The sequence below is a fragment of the Pholcus phalangioides genome, unplaced genomic scaffold (genome assembly GCF_987345545.1).
Source record: "Pholcus phalangioides strain wild (caught in Gottingen) unplaced genomic scaffold, Ppha-v1.0 ptg000029l_1, whole genome shotgun sequence".
In the NCBI taxonomy this organism is placed as follows: Eukaryota; Metazoa; Arthropoda; class Arachnida; order Araneae; family Pholcidae; genus Pholcus; species Pholcus phalangioides.
Genome location: NW_028301619.1, coordinates 8,419,760 through 8,443,853, shown reverse-complemented (window position 1 = coordinate 8,443,853; position 24,094 = coordinate 8,419,760). Strand labels below are relative to the sequence as shown.

The following is a 24,094-nucleotide window of genomic DNA, read 5'->3' as shown; positions in this document are numbered from 1 at the left end:
ATTCCATTCACAGGGGTTTTAATATTTAATAAAATGGTAACAGTTACCATGCCTTTTGTTCCCAACAATGTTACAAAACTCCTGGAAAATCTGATTGGAACAATATTTCCTCACATACACATGGCCCACAACTTCTGTTACACTACTTGGTGTCAGAGTAATGGGCAAATTTGCCTAAGCTCTTCCCTCTTGGGACACCAACGAATGATGATGAGGTGCAGTTGAAAGATGTAGGAGTGTTGTGGAATGAAGATATTTGGCCTGAAGGTTCTTTGATCTTTGAGTTTTGGATAAGTTATATCAGTCCCAGATTGCAAAAAGTGACTGATTATTCAAGATCAGTTAGTGACAAACAAATCATGCTCTATAAGTAACTTGGTTGAATTGGGTGCTGTTAATAACTTGGTCATACAAAACATGCATATAAAACATACCCTGCATTGTTCAACTTTCAAAGACGCCTCCTCAAGCTCATCTTTTAAGGTATCTACTTTTTCAACTTTAGCTGCCGAAGAACTCACGCCTGTAGTTGATGATGATGCTTGTTGTTTTTCTGCAGATAGAAATCTACAATCACAGATTTAGCTGCTCTTAGCACAAATACTTACAACAGAAATAAAAAATGCATAAACATGTATCATTACAGTAATAAACTATTCCCTATATAAAGAATATATTCCTGATATATATTCACTATATAAAGTATTTCTCATTAAAAAGAAACAATTTTTAAATTTACATCAATAAAAATGTGCTTATTCTGGAAAAAAAATCGAAAGTTTATAAATGGGAAATATGTTTAAAGACATAACATTGTTTTTGACCAGAGTACTAGTTCATAACAAAACTTTTTGGTTCGTAAATTAGAGGTTTATAAAATTGAGTGGCAACTGCATTAAGACTATACTGTATGTATTTCTATAAATTCAATGCAGCTTAAAAAAATATTTCCATAAATAATCATATTTTCTAAACTAGTCTGAAAATATATTTTATATTCTGCTGCAACTACTGAAAGTATTTTGAAAATGATTGAATAGAATAAAAGGTCTCTTCGCGTTCTTCTAAAGTCATTCTTCCGCTTTTTCGAGGCTTAGTTCGTCCTGGACTGGAGTATGCTGTAAGGTTTTGGAGACCATACCTACAGAGGGACATAGACTTGGTTGAAGGGGTGCAGAGAAGAGCTACGCGTGTCGTTATTGGCACACAGGGTTTGAGTTATGAAGAGAGACTTTATTTTTTGAATATGTTTACATTGGATGAACGCAGGTGTCGAGGAGATATGATCGAAGTGTTCAAAATTTTCAATGGGATGGATAGGATGGACCATGAACTTTTAGTACACCGCCAATCGACTGCTTTTACAAGGGGACACCAGTATCGATTGGTGAGGGACAATGCAAGGTTATGGTGTCGCAGGGAATTTTTCTCCAATAGGGTTGTTAATAAATGGAATAGCTTACCCCCGGAGGTAGTAAATTGTAACACAATTGACACGTTTAAAAAGAAATACGATAAACATGTTGGGGTAAATCGAGAAGCTATCCATTCTTAGAATAAGACAACCATAAGTATTCTTTATGGGCATTGTATAATATTTTATCATGTGTATATATTGTTTGTAATTTGTGTTAATTGCATTTTTAATTGGGTTGCTGTATTTTTGAAACATATGACATCCATATTTTTATGGGCATCTTTTTATCAGCCACCTCGTTGGGCATTTTGCCTGTTGTGGCGTTGTATTTGTATTTGTATAAACTGCTAGCATCTAATATCCAGTTAACTTCATGGATTCCAGTTAACTCATGAACTTTAAGAAAGTGAGTTGAGATTGTGATAGAGAAACATTGGGTTTTTAGACACTAAAACCACTTAATTCAAATGTAAATTAACCTAAACAGTTGTTTCAACAAAAATAGAACAACTGATTTTTTCACAAACTATGTTTGTAAAATGATCAAATTAAAGTTTGAAGTTGGGGAAACGTTGAGAACTAACTCAAATAGACGACGGTCTTCGAATCCGAACAAACAATTTTCACCAAATGATGGCCGCAAAAACCTTAACAACTATTTAGATCAAATCAAAGTCGATAATTTCCCCTTCTATCTTCTTCAAGGTTTCTCTTAAACATATCCACAGTGGGAGAGTCGTTTTGTTCACATTTTGATAAGAATGTTTGAACTCTATCTTTTATGCTTTTCTTTTTCAAGGAAGTGAAGGAATGTCACATGGAATATATAAATAGAAAAGGATAGATTATTTTTCTAATGAATTTATTGTTCTCTCAGTTTGGGAGGAAAGCTCTTGCATGTGCACATAGTTAAGGAAAAATTTTTCTTGAATAAAGATGCTCCACTTTTCAATGCATATCAGTGAAAAATTGAACTGGTTAAGGAATTTAAAAAATTAGAATATCCTGAATATTGTTCAAAAAAATTAGACCTCAGAACACACACACACAGAAATGCATAAATACATTAAGATTTTTATGCAAATAGACAGCAAGTAGTTTTAGTGAGAGATTACTCCTCCACTGGTTACATAGTTAAACCAAAGATCCATTAATCCTAAAATTACTGTCAAACCTGCCTAAGACGGGCACTATATATTCTGGTCATTAATGATTAGTGCTTTGATGTGCACCTTTATAAAACAAAAATCTGTCTAAAACAGAATATTATTTCAGTCTCTTGACGTTCTGCTTAGTACAGGTTTCACTGTACAAGCACTTTAGCTGGCACAAAGCTAGATATACAGGTACTTTGATAGCATTTTGAGTAAACACGTACAGGGTAATTCAGAATTCATCGAACAAACTTTGAGGGATGATACAGCATGCCTAAACAAGCATTTTTCATCATGGAATGTGCAGTAGGGTGGGTCAAAAAAATAAAATTCACATTTTTTAAGGAGCACAGCAGTAAAAAGGTGCTAAATGGTCTCAAAATAACACATGATTTTTTTAACATTCTGATTAGTGTAACTGCCCCCAGATTGATATCCATTTTTTGATTTCTTCGATATTTTCGATTTTTTTTTTCAAGGTAGGTTTCAGTTAAGGTTTCAACCAATTACATTACTTCCTACAAACACAGACAATTCATCACGTTTTAGGTGTGAGGGGTGGGTAGAGTCAGGTGCGGATCCAGAGTGATGTGTTGGGGGGGGGGAGGAGGGCGATTTTTTAAGGTGAAGGTTTCGTTAAGTGAGGAACAACATAGTGCCCGCAAACTCCAGACATGCTTAAAATGTAAAAATTGATTAAAAATTCAAATTAACTCAAAATTAAAATTATTTATAACTTTGAATTTAAAAATTAAATTAATTAAAAATTAAAACTGAATTAAAATTTATATTAATACAAATTATATATTTTTTCAATAAGCAACATATTTAGGAAATTGCTCATAGTAACTAATGTTACAACTAATGAATTAGCTTTTTTTGACAATAAATTTGGACATTTGATCCGACTATCCTCACAAAAAATACCGTAAGTAGTAAAAAGTTTGTTGGGCAGACTGAATAATCTGTTGTATTTATAAACATTGTAAGGCCTCTTTAGCCGCCTGGCAGTCGAGTGTTTAGGGAGCCAGCTTCTGAAAGTAGATCTGGGTTCGAATTTACCCGTAACGGGTCACACTGCGCTTGTGAAAAATGCAAAAAAAAATAATTTTGAATCTACGTGGCACAGCTTTTGCCTCTCGCGAGCAGGTTCCATGATAAAGCAGTTTTTATGGGCAGTGCGAATGTGTCCTCGGTGGTTCCTGGAGGCCTCCGGGTGGCTCAGAGGGTACGGTTGCTGCTGTCCTGGGATGAGAAGACCTGTGTGTTGGTGCGTGGGTGCCGAGAGTGTTCTCCCACCATGACCCAACCGTTTGGTAATCTGCTTATATCTCGAAGGAGGTCATGTCTGGTGTTGGTAGTGATAAAGCAATTTCGGTTTCAGTGCAGCACAGGATAGTTTTATTATCTATTCAGATTTTGTGTGCCACCGCTGGGACCGGCCAAATGAGCTTCATTTACATCAGTGAGGGAATCCAGGTGGGCCTTCTGTGGTCTCGGCTTGTCTCGTTCAGTATCCCATTTATTTGCTGGCCGATTCATGAGGGGCCCTCAGTTGGCTCTGTTTAGCTTGTACTTTATTTATATCAGCTCTGTACTTGTCACCTAACACTGGACCTGACCAAAGGGACCGTCAGGTGAGCTTTCTGTGGTCTCTGCTCGTTTCGCTCCTTGTTTAATCTTTACCCTTGATCTTCTTGGCATATGCACTGAAAAGTTTGGGAACCACTGCTGGAAACTCAAGCGTCCACAGCTAAGCTCTGCCCACTTTAGCAACTTTTGGTGTTCACGAATACGCTTTTAAGACTTAGCGATTTGTTTAGGGAACATTAAACAATCTTCTTTCAATTACTCACGTTTCTGACAATTTTAATTTGTGTTTCTATGAACGATTTTAGAAATTCAAAGAAAATTTTATTTATATTATATGTTTATTTATGTTATCACACCAAATTTATATCCTCTCTTCAAATGGAAAGAGACTCTACTGTAAAAATAAACTTTTGCCCACTGATGATTCATAAATAACACCTTTTAACTTCCTCATTTACGGCTTATAATTTTCAAACAAGACGATCAAATCAAGAAAATTCATTAAAAATTTCCAGCTTTGTACACCCGATTTATGAAAATTTTTGCGTCAGAAACCCATATATTAAAATAATTCATATCTCTATTATAGTTCCATAAATATTCATGTCCTTCAGCGTTTTTTTTTTTTTTTTTTTTGCTGCTGCTGCTATATTCCTTTAGTTTTCTCCTAGATATTTTTTCTACAACGCTCAGATTTTGAACTTGCATGTCCCGCCACTGAAGGCAGTGTGGTATTTACGGGGTGGGGAGGCTTAGAGCACTATAGCCCAGGGCAGCAAGTTCAGAGGGATCAAGAAAATTAGTAGAATGGGTGGGTAGGGTAGTAGAATGAGAAGGGTGGTGAAATTTGTATAACTCTCAATGAAATCCACCTTTGCCCCAGACAGCAAGTGACTAGGTAAGTGAATGACCAAAAGAGTAACCTAGAGAATTTGTAAGCACGTAAGTGAGCGAAACAGTTTCTTAGAGTGGGAGTAAGCAGGGGTGAATGACCAAACGAGTGACCCATGAAGCGAAAGGCCAGTTCAGTGAGTGGCCTAGAGACAACCGTCTTAATCACGTCATGGGTCCTCTGGCAAAGTGATTTTTCTGAGGCCTCTTTACCTGGTTTAATTTTAAACAGATATCATTTTAACGAGGCCTCCCTCCTGCCTGCACTCGAGGTCCCTACCCGTGTTGGGGGGGCATGCGTTAAGACAGCATTGCCTAGAGCGTGTGCAAGTAACCAAACAGTGACCAAAACAGTGTCAACACTTGAGTGACCAAAACAGTGTCAACACTTGAGTGACCAAAACAGTGTGCAAGCATGCGAATGACTAAAAGAGTAACTTTAATGCATGTGTACTTTCAGGAGTATAGGGAGAGGAGGCAAGTGGACTATAGCACAGGGTGGTAAATTCGAGGAAGAAGTAGTCAAGAAAATTAGACTAGAATAGAAAAAGGGCCAAAAAATTTGTGTAACCCACGGACAGAAAAACTGTAAATGCGTTTCTGACTGAAGAACAAAATTCTCTCAATCTTCAGACATAAATATCTCATTTGTGAAAATAAAAAACTCACGAAAGATGAAAACTTTAATTTGGAATCACCTTAGCTCGAGTTTTGATTATAAAAATCAAACACAAATACACAATACATTGAATGATAAATCGGGCTTATGCGAGTAGGAAGTCGAGGTAAAATATGAAAATATATTACAATTTTTTTAAATATAACATTGAAAATTTAAGTGCACAATATTAATTTTAAATTTTTTATCTGAAAAGATTCCTCTCGTGGTTAAATTTAATTCCGGCAGTACATCCGACATCACACAATCAATTTTATATAGTGGATTCCGCTCATAATGTTCCTCAGGGCCAAAACTTGTAGGGGGAGGTGAGGTTGGTGCCCCGAGCGCTGGACCGGGGGGAGGTATATTTCACCCTTTTACTTTCCTTCTGTCTCTCAACATTACAGGGGGGGGGAGGAACAAAATACTGACCAAGCATCTGATCGCGGCACTGCTCGCGTGACAGAAACTCTTCCCGCTCAATACAATTCATTTTCGTGATCCCATCTTTCACTAATATCGATTGATATTTCCCATATAAAGCGTTTTTCCGCTTAGAACGATTTTTACGATGGTTTCTAAAAAAGTTTTATGACCAGAATCCACTTGTAACGTTTAATGAAGGTACTTATTTATTCGCGCCTGAAAGATTTCAAATCATTGGATGGGGCCAAGGCCTATTTTTCCACCTTGTGAAGGAGGGCTTTTGAGCTAGGTTTTTTTTTTGGGGGGGGGGAGGCTCTTTGCTCAGATTATTCATATTTTTAGGCCCCACTACGATGAATTTGTAGACTTAAACATAAAAAAATTACGAGAAGCCCTGTTAGCCTCACCCTGAAGTGGTGTATTTATGAGGCGCTTAGCAGGCCATAGCCCAGGGCGGCAAGTTCAGAAGGGGGTCAGATTTGAAGAATGATTGTCCAAGAAAATTGGGGGAAGGATAGTAAAATTTGTATAACCCTCAATTAATCCACCTCTGCCTAGATAGCCAGAGGCTAGGTCAGTGAGTGACCAAAAAGTGATCTAGAGAATTTACAAGCATGTAAATGACCAAAAGAGTGATCTTCACCATGAGCAAACTCGTGAATAGGGCTGAAACTAGGGGGGCCCCGGGCATTGAATCAGAAGGGGCACTGAATTCCTCCTTCAACTGCTTCTTCTACATGCAAGGGGCGCGAAAGTTCTAGCTTGCGCCGTGTGGCAAAGTATGTAGTACCGGCCCTGCTTGTGAATGGGAAATAGTGACCTAGAGCGTGTGCACACTTTTGAATGACCCTAAGAATAATCTATTATAAGTATTAATAAATAACCTGTTTAAATGATCAAAAGAGTAACCCAGCAAGAAACCATGTCAGCGAGCAATGAAAAAAGTGACCTACAGCATGTGCAAGCATGTGAGTAACCAAAATAGCTGTGCAACCATGCAGTTGACCAGAACAGTGTGCAGGAATGTGAATGACTAAATTAGTGACTTAAAGAGTGTGTGAGCATGGGAGTGACCAAAAGAGTGACTTAGATCTTACTGACAATCACAGGTGTACTTGTAGGAGTGGGGAGACCAAGAGGGTTATTGCACAGGGTGGCAAATTCGTAGAAAGAGTAGTCAAGAAAATTGGAAAAGGTAGCGAAATTCATGTTGTCCTCAAGCAGCAAAATCATAAATGCACATCTGGGCCCCTGTTAACATCATTATCAGTGAATCCGCTAGTGAATGCAGCTTCATTCCTTGGGAAAACTCCAGATATGCTACAAAAGTTGTAGAATATATCTTGTTCACACACACAACACCCATCTATTTTAAAACTTTAAAATTTTCACATACTGAAACAACCTTTTTTTTCAGAAAATCTGGCCATTTTTCGGTCCACATCAAGCTTATAGTTTAAGAACTAAAGGGAAAAAAAAGACCGGGCTGGAAACGGATGATTATCTTACTCGATGACTTGTGCTTTATTGTGCGTTACCAAGAAAACTGAAGGGTGTACGTTTGCCCCTCACCCTCACAAAAATGACACTTGTGCCCTTAGGCGTTACGGATATGTATCGGTGAGTTGCACTGGAAAGGCAATGTGATGGTCAAATCACATGGAATCCCTACAGAACTTAGGCTATTTTTTGGCAGTAATACAACTGAATTGACCTTTCTCCGGCCATGACTTCTTTATTCTTTTGACCTTACCAGCAGAAGAACAAGAAAACTCAAGGTCGAAATTCTTCAAATGCAAAAATTTCAGCGAAAGGGAATTTGAGAAGAAAAAAATAAATTAATTTAAAAAAAATTAAGGATCAATAAAGAAAAAAGTGAGGAGTTATGTTCGCTTGAAGGCTCTTGGAGGGAGCGGGGATCGCCCCCATCGCTCCTGCCAGGATCCGCCACTGGGTAGAATGGGGGAAGAGTCTAGGAAGACCCAATGCCTGTGCATGCGACGCCTATGTTTCCCAGTATAACTCCGGCTGAAATAAGACGAGGTTGTGTCGTGCTCGTTTGTGCCATCTTCATCATGAATCGTACTCGTTCAAAGTGGAAATGTCCGTTATTTCGTGATTCAAGTGACATTAAATGCAATAAGTTACCAACCTATGTTATGAAGTTCTATGAATGAAACCGTCATAAGATAAAACGTGATAATGAAACTAATAAACAGCCCACGTATAAAGAACTAGAGGACATTGTCATGGCAAAAATTGAAGAAATATGGTCAAAAGCTTCCATTAATTCTGTCCAACATAAACGAGTGAAAGCGATGTTAAAGGCGTATCATGTATGAAATGCAAAAATATTTTAAAATCGCACCCTAAAATACAGAAGAAGCAATTAGAAGACTTTTGCTGTAAATTGTTTGACATCCTGCAAGTGTAAGAACATCAAAGAGTGTATTTGCCCCAAATACAAAAAAAAAATACCTGTCAGAGAAAAAAGCTTCCTAATCGAACAACGAGCAACCAAAGTCCAACAAATAACTGCTTTATACTTTGACGGACGGAAGGATAACACTTTAATTATATCAGAAAAGGACGAAAAAAATGTATAGACAGAGTTCTTAAAGAGCATATTCCATTGATAATGGAACCAGCGTCGAAGCACCAGCTTCTGGCACATCTGAATGCATAGAACAAGCAATCTTCGATTTCTTCTAGGAATCAGAAATATCTGTGCAGTCTTTAGTGGCAGTGGGTGTGGCAGTGTGACATGGAACTAATGTGAATGTTGGTAAATATGGAGGTGTCATACTTCTGCTTAAAAATAGGTTAGCTAAGCTGTTGCGGTGGATTATCTGTTTACTGCATATGAAGGAATCACCATTCCGACACTTGTTTCTACATATTGACGGTAGCACATTGGAACTCAAAACATTTTCAGGGCGAATCAGCAAAAAAATAGAAATATGTGAAAAATAAAACCAGTGTTTCGTTTCAAGTTATTTTAACAGAGTTGCCCAAGTTTTCTATTTAAGATGTTAGCACAGACCAAACACATTTGTACAGAATAGTCTCAGCAGTTTCAAAAAGGCCTAAGGATTTAGCAAACAAATCGTCAGGCAAAATGTCGCAGGCCCAATGGCTAACTCGTGTTAACTGAATTCTACGTTTGTACATTTCGATGGAATCTCCTTCTGAAAATTTAATAATTCTAGCAAAGTACGTCAAGTTCTACGCTCCAACCAGGGCAGCAACTAGATACTTTTTCAGCAGGGACAAGAATGCATTTTGGCACCCAAGTGTAATATAGAATCAGTTAAAGGGTGCATCTGGCGCCCCCTTCTGTCCAGCACCCGGGGCACAAGACCCGCCTGCTCCCCCCAGTTGTGGCCCTGATCAAAACTCACCCTTCCTGTAAAGATGGAACACGCTCATCGCTACAACTAGGTATTTGCCCGCAGAATTGAAAGGCAAAATATAACCCGTAATTCCCAAAGAAACACTTACTTCGTACACCCTGAAAATTCATTGATTACAATGCTGACCGACACTGAACCGCACATCCGTGAACTAGAAGCCTGTCACATTCAGAAAAATAGACTCAGACTGTTTCAACTTCCTATTGTAAAATTTGATGTATCATCTTACATCGATCTCATTGACTGGCAGAAGTAGAATATATCTGATCCATCAATATTGAAATCTATATATCTGATGAAGACATCCAACTGTTTGTCATCCAAAAATGAGGAGAACTGCCTTTACGTCAAACACAAACTGCTGAAAACGTGGTAAAGACAGTTACAGAAACTTCAGCCACATTGTGCAAAAAATCTGAGAGAGAAAGCTTCATAAAAAAAAAAAAATTAAACAGAGTCTTGAAATGCTGTGCCAAAATTCAATAGTAAGAAGGATTTTTGCGCTATTTGAAATATGATGATAATAATATAAATGAAATTTTTTGTAAACTTTTTCTTGTAATAAATAAATGTTACTCATGCAATTTTTATTTGTTTTATAGACACACACATTAAAACTTTTTTTAAACCTTGCTGTGACAACTTATCAAAAAATGTTTTTTTTTTTCAAAATATATATTCTTTAAAGTCAATCTGGAGCCAGAAGATGATAACCCATTCTTAAAAAAATTTATATGTGAGCTAAAGGCATCATTTGGCACCTTTTCGTGCTGTGCCGGATAGAAATTTGAAAAAAAATGTTTTTACATAGAACAGTGACCCACCCTAATGTGCAGTCAAATATGAAAAGTTTAGGTGAAAACTCTGTAATAAAACACATTGGTGACACATTAATGACAACAATTTTGGTGATGACGTCGCTAAAGGTTTCAATAGCAATCAGATATTCAGAAGATGGGCCAACAATAAGAAATCGAGAGTGAAGAGAGATAGATGGCATAACATGGGCTCGCCGTACCCAATGCATTAAAGTAGGAATGTAGTGTTTGAGTAATTTCAAGTTTGCCTGCAAAAATGGGAGTGTTTCACCATGTTGGAACTACATCTACCTTCAGATATGATTAGATTTTGTTTTTTATTGGTGCAAGGACCATCAAGTTTATGCTTTTCCAAACAATGACAAGTGGTGTAATGACTTTCCGTTGATTTGGCGTTACCCAGGACAATTACAAGGATGCCTACTACATTGTAGCCTCTGCACCCTCAGGTAGTTGATAGCACATATTGCAGTAAATTTATTGGAAAAATATATCACATACTGCAAATTCCACATATTGCATAGGAATACTAAAGTTATATCGATACCAGAAGACTGTATTCTCCTTACACAAGGATATTGGCATTGAGATCATTTATGCGACAGGGTCGCTGGCACCTGGGCATGCTAGTCACACATTACATTAGTGTAGCATGACACTAAAACATTCCTTCATGTTTTCGTCCGACGAGGTTGAAGGATGAGGGACCAGGTGTTGTGTGTGAATTTAACTTGTATATTCCATAGAAATGTTCCCTGATGCAACATGGGCAAAAATAAGGGAGCATGGTGGGAGGGGGCAATGCCCTCCCTCCCAGAGTCAAAGGCAGAGCAGACTGATTGCATATATATGAACGGATATCATCATACCCCCAGCAATCACCATCGTGCCACCCCCAGACTTCTTCACTTCAGACCATCTCTGCCTATACGAATGGACGAAGCCCAACCGAAAGAGCAAGCAGGATTTTGAAGTGGATTCAGTACAATGGATCACATCCAAACAATCAGGGAACTTATAGAGTGCCACTAGGAATACGAATTACCATTGTGTGAGGCCTTCATTGATTTTGAGAAAGTGTTTGACTCTGCCGTCACATCTGCTGTTGTTAAAACTTAGATGTAATTGGGGTAGAGAGGACTTACATCAATATCAAGAAAATATATGTCAAAGCAAATGCAACGATTCGTTTGGATAAAGGAACAGCAAAAATTAAACTTGGAAAAGGAGTCAGACAGGGTGATACTATCTCACCAAAACTCTTTATGGCGGTTTTAGAAGAAGTAGTCAGGAAACTGGATTGGGATAAGAAAGGAATTAAAATAAATGGAGAATTTCTCAACCATTTGCGTTTTGCAGAAGATATTGTTGTTATACAAGGATTACGTCACTCTTGTATAAGTCGCTATCTGGTGGCAGCGTCAGCAGTTGTGAGCTTGGCCTGAGTCTGGTCCGGCCGTCCATGTACGGTCCCTTTCAGTGTACACGAGCTCCAAGGAAAGATTGAGAGATTCGGTGCCTCTGTAGTGTAGTGCATTCACCCGGAAAGTGAAAGGACGTGGGTTCGATTCCCCGCAGGGGCAGTTGAATCTTCTCTCTTTCCAAAATATATCTTCGCAACAGCCAGTTGTTAAAAACCTTCGACATTGTTGTTATCAGTAATGCAGTAATCCAGACAAACTAGAAGAAATGATACAAGAACTACTACTACTAAACCACACATGTACCTTGTCCATATTCCTCTGAGGAACCTCTAACGAATTGGTACATGCGGGCATGTGTGTATACGTGTAGTGAAACCTGACGTGAAGTTTGTTTCTGTGTAATGCTTGTTATGTGTAGTGCTGCCATCTGCCACCAGTTTTTCTAACTATGAGTGAAGTGTAATGATTGAATAATCATTGCCGCTGTGGTGGTCGAGTGGTTATAGTGCCGGACTCGTGATGCGAGGATCCGGGTTCGAACCCCACAGTGGTGGTCGGCTGAAGTTGGTTTTCTGTGGTTCCCAACTTCAAGGCGCAAATGCGAGCCGACCTCCCCGTTAAAAAGTCTCGCCACAGAGAGCAACAGTCCTACAACGATAAATCATTCAACCATAACACTTCACTCATAGTTTGTAAAACTGGGGGCAGATGACAGCACTACACATAACAAGCATTACACAGAAACAAAACTTTACGTCAGGTAGCACTACACGTACACGCACATTCCCGCATGTACCGATTCGTTGGGGGCGTTCCGCGGGGGGGGGGGTACATGTGTGGGTAGCAGTAGTAGGTAGGGGCTCGGGATCCATGATGTTCTTAACTCAGCCACCTCGTTGGGCAATTTGCCTGTTGTGGCGTTGTATTTGTATTTGTATTTGTATTTGTATAATCGTTGTAGGCCTGTTGCTCTCTGTGGCGAGACTTTTCAATGTGGAGATTGGCTCGCATTTGCGCCTCGAAGTTGGGAACCACAGGAAACCAACTTCAGCCAACCACCACTATGGCGACGGTGGGGTTCGAACCATAGGCGGAGATAGACTTGGAAGTCTGGGGGGGGCAAGATGATGATGATGACAATTTATATATACATTCGATCAGTTGACTCCACCTTTGACGCCCCCCGTATCTCCGCCCATGGTTCGAACCCGGATCCTCGCGATGCGAGTCTGTCATTATGACCACTCGACCACCACAGCAGCTGATACAAGAACTGGCGAAGGCAAGTATTCAGGTATACTTGAAAAAGAATCTACAAAAGAATAAAGTTATGTTCAACCCTTTTGCATTGAAGAGAACAATGTTGCTCAACAACACAGAGATAGGAGTAGAAAGCTATATATTTGTATGTATATTTGGCATGTATTTATAGCATGTATAATTGGGACAAGAAATTACCATGGACAACAGAAACATTAATGAAATAAAAAGAAGGACCAGGATTGGATGGATCACTTTTGGCAAAAACTGTGTAATTCTGAAGAATCACATGTCACTGTGCCTGAAAAGGAAAGTGTTCAACCAGTGTGTGTGTGCTACCAGCACTGACTTATCGAACTGAAACATGGACACTCCTCACAAGCAAGCCAATACAAAGACAGCACAAAGGAGCATGGGAAGATGTATGCTAAGCATCACAAGGAGAGACAGCAAATGAATTGAGACAGAAATAAGGAACCACACAAAGGTATATGATATCATGGAAAGAATTAAATGTTTAAAATGGAAATGGGCTGGACATATTGCAAGAAGACAGGACAACAGATGGACCACACGTATTCTAGATTGGTACCCTGTGGTGTTAAACGCCCGAGAAGGCAACCTCACGCAAAATGGATTGACAAGATCAGGAAAGTGGCTGGAGTGAACTGGATGGCTAAAGCATCAGACAGAGCAAAATGGAAAAATTTAGAGGAGAACTTCATCCAGCAGTGGATTGAAAATGGTTGTTGATGATGATACAGGGTGATTTCAGATTCATAGGACAAACTTTAAGCTGTAATATAAGACACCTAAATAAGCATTTTTGGTCATAGAATGTGTGGTTGAATCACAATAGTAAAGGCGTTAGAGATGCTTTTAGAGAGTTAACAATAACACTTCACCCCACACACACACACACACACAGTAGATATGTTCATTATACTTTATGATAATCCTTCACTATTTATACATTTAAAAAGAGCCTAGAAGAAGAGAAAAAAAGGCATGTTACTGACAAATTCTAAAATTGGCTTTGTAATTTGAGCATTATGTGAAAAAAATGTTTCGATTTTCTAATTTTTTGAAATAAAGGTGCCTTTAAAGTTGAAACATATATTTCACATTCAAAAATAGAATAACAGGAAAGAACAAAATACATTATAATTCTAATTAATGTACCCCAACTGAGAGGTGTCCGAGCAAAACCGCATTGGGTGATATGATTTTCAGACCATGAGAAAATGGTTTTTAGGGAAAAAAAAGAATCTAGTTTAAAAAAAGATAAATAGAGGGCAGATATGATGCTGTGTATGCTAAAAATGTGTTAGATATAATCATAAAATTTCCATATTATGTTGAAAGTTCAAGTCAAAAAAACTATCAGAAAATGGAAAGAGATTATATTTTTGGCAATGGGAATAGAACAGAATATAACAAAAGATAAGTGATGCCGGTAAGCCTAAAATATAGATTGATAAGTAGGCATGTTTCAGAACTTTATCAAGTTCCTTCTTGAGTAGAAAGGGTAGATAACCAAAAAAAAAAATGCTTTTAGCAAAGGGTTGATTGGTTGTCGAGAAACAAAATCATCAGAAAATGGTTGGGTAACATTGGTCAATGATTGTGATGATTTGGTTGTTTTGCCTGAGCATACTTCACAGCTAAAGTTGTTTTACAAGGAAGATGCAAATGTGTAACATATAATATTTTGAGATAAAAAAAATTGATATTTAGTAGTTTATATGCACACTATTTCATAACTATTTTCCTGTATCATTTCATCACTGGTCACTTTTTGAGGCACTATATTTTCTTCTTTCTGTCATTTTCTTATACCAAATTTTTCGGCAGAAGATTATTTATGAAAGGATGATGTCTCTCTGCTATCCATACAAAGGTTTTTAACAGCTGGATGATGCGAAGATATATTTAGGAAAGAGCAAAAATTCAATGGCCTTGTGGGGAATCGAACCCACATCCTTTCACTTTCAGGGCGAATGCCCTAGACCACTAGACTACTAAGGCAAAAAATATCTCAATGTTTCTTTGATGCTCATGTGCACTGAACGTCCCCCCAAGGGATGTTGAATTTTCTCTTTTTTCTAAATATATCTTCGCATCAACCAGCTGTTAAAAACCTTCGGATAGAAGATTATTTTTCTGTAGTTTGAAATGAATAACACTCAAGTTAGTATTGCTGGTCTCCTCGACAGAGGACGATAGAGATGCTTCAATTAAAACCACCTAGTGCATAAATTAAGCAAGCAAATTGATGCACCTGTTTCGAGCAGAATCCATGTCAAGTGTAAGCTTCCCAAGTTGCTTTCTCAGTTTACTGATAGTATGTATTTCATTCTAAGAGAAAACAAAAGAAATATATATATATATATATTTTAAATTTAATTAACACATCAAGACAAATACAGAACCCACAAATACACAAACACATATTATACTCCAATATTAAGCCAAGGGATCGTACAATCCATTCAGGGTTCATTAATTGATAATACTTGGCAACAGACCAACCAGGTAAAAAACAGCACTCGTATCTGAACTTGAGTAGATAAACATTAGTATTCGCTATGCTTGCACTTTGAGAAATTGATGTCATTAATTTGCAACCATAAATTTATCATGCTCACTGAAATTTAAAATTGATCAGATTACAAAAAAGAAACAACAAAAAAAAACATAAATACAGTCAAATATAAGGTATCCAAAAAATAAGAGTGAGAAAGACAGATTGCATTCTACTTGTTACTCAAGAAATTTGATTGATATCATTAATTAGTAATCTTTTAAATTTTCTAATACATTTTTCAGATTTTATATCATTATTTAGATTATTATACTCTTTAGGTGTGATATATAAAAACTGTTTCTGTATTATGGTTTTATTTGGTTTTATCACTTCATATTGGATTCCAGTTCTCCTTGTTTGTCTTACTGTTTGCTTTAATTTGAACCATGCAGGGTTTTTCTAGATAAATAAAATTGTTTTATAAAGATAAAGTTTCTGAGTATTGAATCTACAGTCATTATTGCAGTCCTGGATCATGAAAATTTTTTGAGATACATTGTTGATTACTTTTTGCAAAGAGCTTCTAACCATGTTAACATTAGTCCCGTAGTCACCACCCCAAACTGTGATAGCATATTGCATAACTGGCAGTACCCAAGTGAAATAGATTGATCGAAGAAAGACTGGGCAGACAATATTTTTTAATGTATGGATTCTGATGTTGATAAACTTTAATTTATTACTTATAGCAACAACTTGGGATTTCCATTTAAGGTTTTTATTGAAGATAATAGCCAGATAATTAAATTCATCTGTTTCCGAAATTTACAACTACAATGTTCCCGTGGGCACAAGGGCGTAGCGAGGGGGGGGGACTTGGGGGTCTGGTCCCCCCCCCCCCCGAAATGTGAGAAAATGACCGAAAAAAGGGAAAAAGATGGCCAAATCTATTGTTCTGTCACTTTGGTCCCCCCCCCCCGAACGAAATTTCTGGCTACGCCCCTGCGTGGGCAGTCATTTGTATGACATCGGATTATGATAGGTTCTCTGTTTTTAGTTGAGTATAATTGAAAATAAATTAATTCGGTTTTCTTTAGATTAAGAGTTAATTTATTGCAATTTAGCCAGTTTGAGATTATTGAAATATCCGATTCCGCTTTAATTTTGAGAGTTGTTTGATTTTTATCAGAGATAACTATTGCTGTATAATCCGCGTAACTTATGATATTGCCATTTAATTGTAAATGTTGGATATTATTAACATAAATCAAAAATAATAAAGAGCCAAGTACAGATCCTTGGAGGACCCCACTAAAAATTTCCTTAAATGAGCCGGTATGATTATCGATCTTGACTGCTTGTTTCCTGTTATAAAGATAGCTTTTAAACCAGTTATAGGCAATTCTCCTAATTCCAGATTTATATATTTTTTCTAAGAGAATATTGTGGTTTACACTGTCAAATGCTTTGCGTAAATCTAGAAAAATTGCAATAGTTTTTTTTATTGTTATTAACATTTTTATAAATATACTCGGAAAGTTTCAAAATTGCAGTTTCTGTATTTTTATTCACAAGGAAGCCAAATTGATTTTCAGCAAAATACGAATAAGGAAGTTCATTATCTTTGATTTAACAGCTTGTTCTATTATTTTTGACATAATCGGAAGAATTGAAATCGGACGGTAATTGTTATATTCATTTATATCACCAGATTTATGTATGGGTTTTACAATAGCATATTTCAATTTATCAATAAATATACCCTCTGAAAATGAGATGTTTATCATATGAGTTAAAAATTTTAGATGATATTTACAGATAATTTTTAACATTTTAGCACTTATGCCGTCATATCCAGTGGCTTTATTATATTTTAATTTCTTGATTAAGTTTTTCATATAAGTTTCATCTCATTATGTACAAATTTTTGAGGAAGACCGTTATCATCACCGTTACTTTCATTTATTTCATTTTTAGCAACATTGATGAAGTAATCATTAATTTCTTTGGTTATTACTTCAATAGTTTTATCAACAGGTTTTTTTGCAGATCCAGTATTTTTATTTGCACTCATGTCCATAAATTAAGGATAATGCCAGCTCCAGCAAATAAAGGTTCAGAAACAAAACAAACGTTACTTATTCATAAAGCCCATTTATTAAACAAAAGATAAAGAACAAAAACGATGATGTATGTATGATATCATTCATAAAAACTACGATTTTTGCTCCCTGGAGCAATTGTAAAAAATATCTCCTTTACAAAAACTTACTATTACATGGTTGGTATGATGGTTAATACATTGTATGTCTCCCATGCGATGAAATACAGTCCGTACAACGCCTAGGCATGCTGAGTATCAAATTATCGATCTGATCTTGGGGAAGATCACTCCACTCAGCAAGCAATGCTCTCCGAAGTTCCGGTACACATGTAGGAGGTGGTTGACAGGCTGCAACTCGTCGGCCAAGCATGTCCCACACATGCTCTATCGGATTCAAGTCAGGTGAGAATGCTGGCCATTCCATACGGGTTATATCCTCAGATTCAAGGCATTCGTTTACGATGTTTGCTCAGTGAGGACGGGCGTTGTCATCCATAAACACGAATTCGCCAAACCCATGGCACCCCTAAACAAACTTACATGTTGTTTCAGAATGATGTCCCGATAAATTTGGGCTTTCATGGTTCCGGTTTGAACATGCAGATCTGTTCTGGAACCCAGTATAATTCCACCCCAAACGAGCAATGCTGCACCACCGTAACGGTGTCGTTCAATGATGTTGTCTTGGTGGTAACGGGTACCTGGCGTTCTCCATATGAAAGTCCGATGTGAATCAGACTGCAAGCTAAACCTGGACTCGTCGGAAAACATCACACAAGCCCACTGTGACGATGTCCACATTGCATGTTCTCTACTCCAGGCTAATCGCTGCCGACAGTGAGTTGCCGTGAGCGGAACACATCTGACAGGCCTGCGAGCATATAGACCAGTGTTTCCCAAAGTGGGCAATATCACCCCCTGGTGGGCGATAGAACCTACTGATTTAACATAGGATCCTATGGGTTTACTTGAGTTGGGGGGGGCGATGAGAGGAAAAAATTTCTGATGAAGGGGGCAATGGAACAAAAAGTTTGGGAGACTATGATATATAAACGTCTGTACACGGTTTGCCTTGAAACTGTGGTACCCGTGGCTGCAGATAGCTGACGAGACAGGTCGGATGCTGTGCTCTGTCTGCTTCTTTTGGCAGTTACTGCCAAATACCGGTCTTCATTCGGCGTTGTAACTCGGGGGCGACCTGCACTGTAACGTCTACTGACATTTCCGTTATCTAGGAATCGTTGCCAAAGCCTAGAGATGACACTTTGGGCAATTCCAAGTTCCTCGGATACTTCCATCTGAGTACGCCCACATTCCAGGCGGCCGATAATTCTACCACGTAAAAAATCATCCACATGCGTCCTCTGTGTCATAACTATTCGCTTATGGCACTGAGCTCCTTACAGAACTCTTGTGAACAATTTTACTTCTTTGCCACCATTCCTTATATACCCCCCTTACACTCTCGTCATTGTGATGTACTATCGGCATCATCTGGTGGCTTCCTGAAATTTGAATATCATTCTTGCAGATGTGTGTGATAATTCTACAGGTGAAATTTTTACTTTAGATTTCGATTTCCGTGTGATTTTGAATTATCCTTAATTTATGGACATAAGTATATTAGGTTATTTATAACTTTCCGTTGTTTTTTTTATCGTTGTCGCAGTTACAGAATTTATTGTAAAAATATTTTTCCTTAGTTCTCATGATTTTGTTTTTCAGTAATTTAACATAATTTTTATACTCTATCTCAAATTTTTTATTATCATTATTTAATTTAAATCTTTTGTAGTGTCTTTCCTTGATGTTAATCATTTTCTTTAATTCATCCGTAATCCATTCGTTTTTTTTAACCATTTTTTCTAAATTTGTAGTATTTCATCCAAAAACAATGATATTTAAATATTATATCCAAAAATATATCATACAAAGCATTTACATCTTTTTGATCAAATATATCATCATCGAGCTGATAATGTTTTACACAAATTTCAAATTTTGATAATCTATTTTAAGATTTTGTTCAAAATTTATTTTTTCACTTTCTGGTTTTTCGACATCATAACCCTTAATAATCAATGGCCAGTGATCGGTTATCTGAAGTTTAGCTATTGCTGTTTCATATTTCCATTTTAATTCGCAGTTTCTTATATAGACATGATCAATACATGATGATAACCGAGTAGGCGAATTAATATATAACTCATAACCATATTCCGTTAACATGCCAGTTAATTCCTCAGTTTCATAATTGATCTTCAATACATCAATATTAAAATCACCTAGACAAATAACATTATTACGTTTTATTTTAGTTATAATTTGTTTTAATTCATTAATAAATTCAATCTGTGAATAGTCATGTGCTCGATACATCAATAAAATACCAAGATCTAAATGGACATTATGAAAATAAATTATTTCAGCAGTAATCATGTTTATATTGATTTTTTGTACAGTATAATTATTTTTAATGAAAGCTATTACTCCTCCAGATTTATTTCTAGTTCGGATCTGATAAATTGAGTAATAACCCGGAATTTGATATAAATCAATTTTGCAATCTTTTATCCATATCTCAGTCAACAAAACAAAATCAAATGAATAATTAAATTTTGTCATATATACCATCAATTGATCAAAGTTTTCTCTTACGCTTCTAATATTTACATGTATAATATTAATCCCACTTTTTGTTAAAAATTTATTTATATTGTCTATAGATTCAATATAAGGTGGCCTCGAACTTACTAAACACTTGTTCAGAGGATCATTCACTGCACTTGATTTTTTTATTCTGTCCAGTTCTTTGTGATTTTAATATTAATTATTTTTTCACCGTCACCTTTTCTCAATAGGATTTTACCATTTTTAATCCAAGCGTATTTGTGATCGTTTGATTTTTTTGAATTGTCACACTTCATAAAATAGATTTTTTAGATTTCTTGTGAGATGTCCATTCACAAACAGCTTCGACTGAGGATATCGAGGATCTAATTCTATTTCTATTTGTTGATATACCATTTCAGGCTTTAACCGCTTGTAACCATTTATCACGGATAGTGGACTCTCGAAATTTTACAATGATGGAACGAGGTTTATTCTTGTTAATAGAGTTTACACTATGCATGGTTATGATTTCTTCAGAATGGTAAACGCCAAGCAGGGACCCGATTTTTGACAATATATTTGGCAGTACCTCTCCCCTGTCTTCCGGCATTCCTTGGTCGATGTTTGAAGCTTTTGACCTTAATTCAATGTCATCCAGAGTCAAGTGGTCATTTTCAATTTTTTGATTCAATTGATCATTTTCCAGTTTTAGCATATCGTTCATATCTTTAATTTCTTTAAGTTCATGTTTCATCTCGTTAATTTCATTTCTAATATCCCTTATTGCGTTGTCAATGAATTCCAGGGCTTTTTTCAGATCTGCAATTTTGGTTTTAAGTTCTTGACATTCTAGGGTCAGTTTCAATGAGATTTCTGATGTCATTTTTTTGCATTTCCAATCTAATCATTTCGATAATTTTCTGATCATGATTCTCGAATGAGATCTTGCACATTTCACATTTCCAGCCATCTTTATCCTTAGTATTCATCTTTCTGAAGTTTGATTCAGGAACACCCATACACTTTGGATAATAAAGATCTATACATTGTGTACACTTGAAAACTTCCGCAAGTTCAAATATACTTTTCCTTTACAAGTTTTGCAAAAACCACCTGCATCCATTTTGTCTGGCTCACAAACAGCAGCTTCGCTCCCACTTATAACACCAAGTTCACAGCCGATAAAAACAAAATATATGCACCCTTGTTATTCACTATGTTTCATTTACATACTTTTAGTGCAGTTTTTATGAAATAGCCTAGACATTCATGACCTAATCTATATATATAGAAGCGTTTTACCTTCTTTTTTTTTAAACCAAAATTATTAGTGTAGTAATCTAAAAATTTCAAATCTCGCAGTTAAAAGACAGTTTAACGTGCGTGCGTTCTCTATAGTGTCCTGTTGCCAACTTTTCATACTGAACATAAAACTTTGCAGAACTATTAAGTGGAGAGCAAAGTTCTTGCCAGAAATTTATTGTTTGGAAAAAGGATACAGAAAAAAATAGAAATATCTTAGATATTTATATCACTAGAAATATCTTTTCTGAAGAAAGTCATAGAAGATTATTCCATGGTGATCTCACCAGACAGACAATATGACCTCCTTGTGTGTCAGTGTGCATCTGGCGACCTTTTTGCCTTTGCACCAGGCAATTTTCAGCTGGACTGTCGAGGGGAATGTCCATAGTAGAAAGAGTATCCTAATGTTTTGGCACTTGCAGTGAACTCCCCTAAGAAAGAATTTATCACGGTTGCAGCGCTGAAAGTACTGAGTTTGGATTTTCAGTGGAACAAAATGATGTGACAAATTTTAAATTTTTCAACAGACATTTTACATGTCCCATATTACACCTAAAAGTTACAAACAATGATCAAAATTTTGCGTACTACTAGAACACACTTTAACATTTTCAAAACGATCATGGTTATGCAAATTAGACTGTAAACACGACTACTGCAGGTCGTCTGGCCTATCATTTCTGGCATGAACTGCATTCCATGCCTAATATATGAGGAACATTTCAAAAGTAAATGTTTATTTGCTATAAAAAACAACAAATTTTATTAAATATTTTATTAAAGTGTTTTATTTTTTCTTTGGTTATATAAATATGATATTTTTAACAGTGTATGTACAGAATGAATATATCCAGCAATTGAGAAGTCAGGTGCTCATTAATCAGATATCTCGACACAAACAGATAAAATTCAAGAAAATCTACCTGATTTCAAATAAAAACCACAGAAACCTTGTTTTGAAGTAGAGAGGGTTTGATTTAGGTGGAAAATTACTGTGCAATTCAGAAACACTAGTGAAGTAGCAGGAGATTTTAAATAAAGGTTTTGAAAATGAAGCTTACTCTATAGCAGGGGTGCACAACTTCCAGCCTGTAAAAAGTATTCATGAAAAAAACTCTCAATCTTTGCAACAGAATAAGTATGATAGTAATAGGCACTAAGCATGCATCTTTAAGAGAAATCATAACATGGAGATATTTGTCACATTGTGTAGGCCCAGCCACAAAAAAGCACCAAGAATGTCTGAAGAAATTCTACCTTGAAATTCATCAATGAGGAGTATCATCTCCAGATTTCCTGATTCCACAGAATGACTGAACGACGTTACTTTTATTTCCACGGGATGTCTCCGATGCACAGAAAGGAAAATTCTATGCTTTTTTTACTTTGGCCACATTGACGATTCAACACTTATTATGAAATTAAGCATTTTGTCAAGATTTGATGAAATTACAATGATAGCAACTCGGGTTGCTCCTCACTGTGATGACTTTTTTAAAAAGAAACCATCTTGCATTTGCACTTTAAAGTAAAAAACCAGAAGAAACAGTCTTCAGCTGACCACCACTACATTATTACAGGTATCAATCAGGCTTTCGCAATGGGAAGTCTGATAATGGGACATGATTTTTGGTGATACAATTGAGCACAGAAGTTGCTAGGAACAAACTGGAAATCAATTTGTAAAAAAATCGGTCTCTTATTTCTTGATTTTTGTGGTCTTTTTCTTATTTTGTGACTTTGCCCTGTTCCATGACCAACATACACTCTTTTGTAAAAACAACGAAGCACCATGGAGAAATTGACTGATTTTTAATTTTTAATTAATATTTAATAATGTTTTTATTATAATAATTTTATTGAAATTAAACATGTGTAAAGCTCATACACAGATAATGAAATGATTAAAAATTCAAAGCCGTAGTACCCATCAATGGCTAGCAATTACACATTGAATGTTCAAATCAGTAATTGGTGACCCCCACCCCCGGGCAGCGATGCATGCTTGTATACGTCGATGTAAGGAGTAATAAAGATTCCTAATCTCATCTTGCAATACATTCTGTCAGGCATTCATCAATTGTTGCTCCAGATCTACAACATTTTGGGGTACCTAAATCCGGTGGCCTACCATGTCCCATACATGTTCGATTGGCAAAAAGTCTGGTGACCTTAATGGCCAAGGAAGAGTATCAACAGCACGGAGGCAGTCCAGAGATATGGGGCCTGGCATTATCTTATTGGAAAATGGTCCCCCAGGATGACGTGCCATGAAGGGTAATGCAACTGGCCGCAGGATGTCATCAACATATCGTTGAGCTGTTAAAGTTGTACGCAGGACGACTAGAGGCGACCTGCTGTCGTAAGAGATAGCACCCCATACCAGGGGTAATGGCTGTATGCCTCTCTAAAACAAAAACTGATTGGGACTGATGGCCCCGGCCCCTCCATACACGGGTCAGATGGTCATCTGCTCCAAGACTGAAGT

General features: G+C 36.8%; 1 protein-coding gene across 1 annotated transcript in view; it reads right to left on the bottom strand.

Annotated features, from left to right (window-relative positions):
* The window catches only part of LOC149067647 (rho GTPase-activating protein 44-like), a 110,226-nt gene that overhangs the window by 53,298 nt on the left and 32,834 nt on the right, over positions 1–24,094 (bottom strand). The window contains exons 5-6 of the mRNA XM_089252478.1: positions 15,339–15,415; positions 435–567 (exon numbers count right to left, since the gene is read on the bottom strand). Of these exons, the coding sequence (XP_089108604.1) occupies positions 435–567; positions 15,339–15,415 (210 nt within the window). The remainder of the gene's footprint in view (positions 1–434; positions 568–15,338; positions 15,416–24,094) is intronic.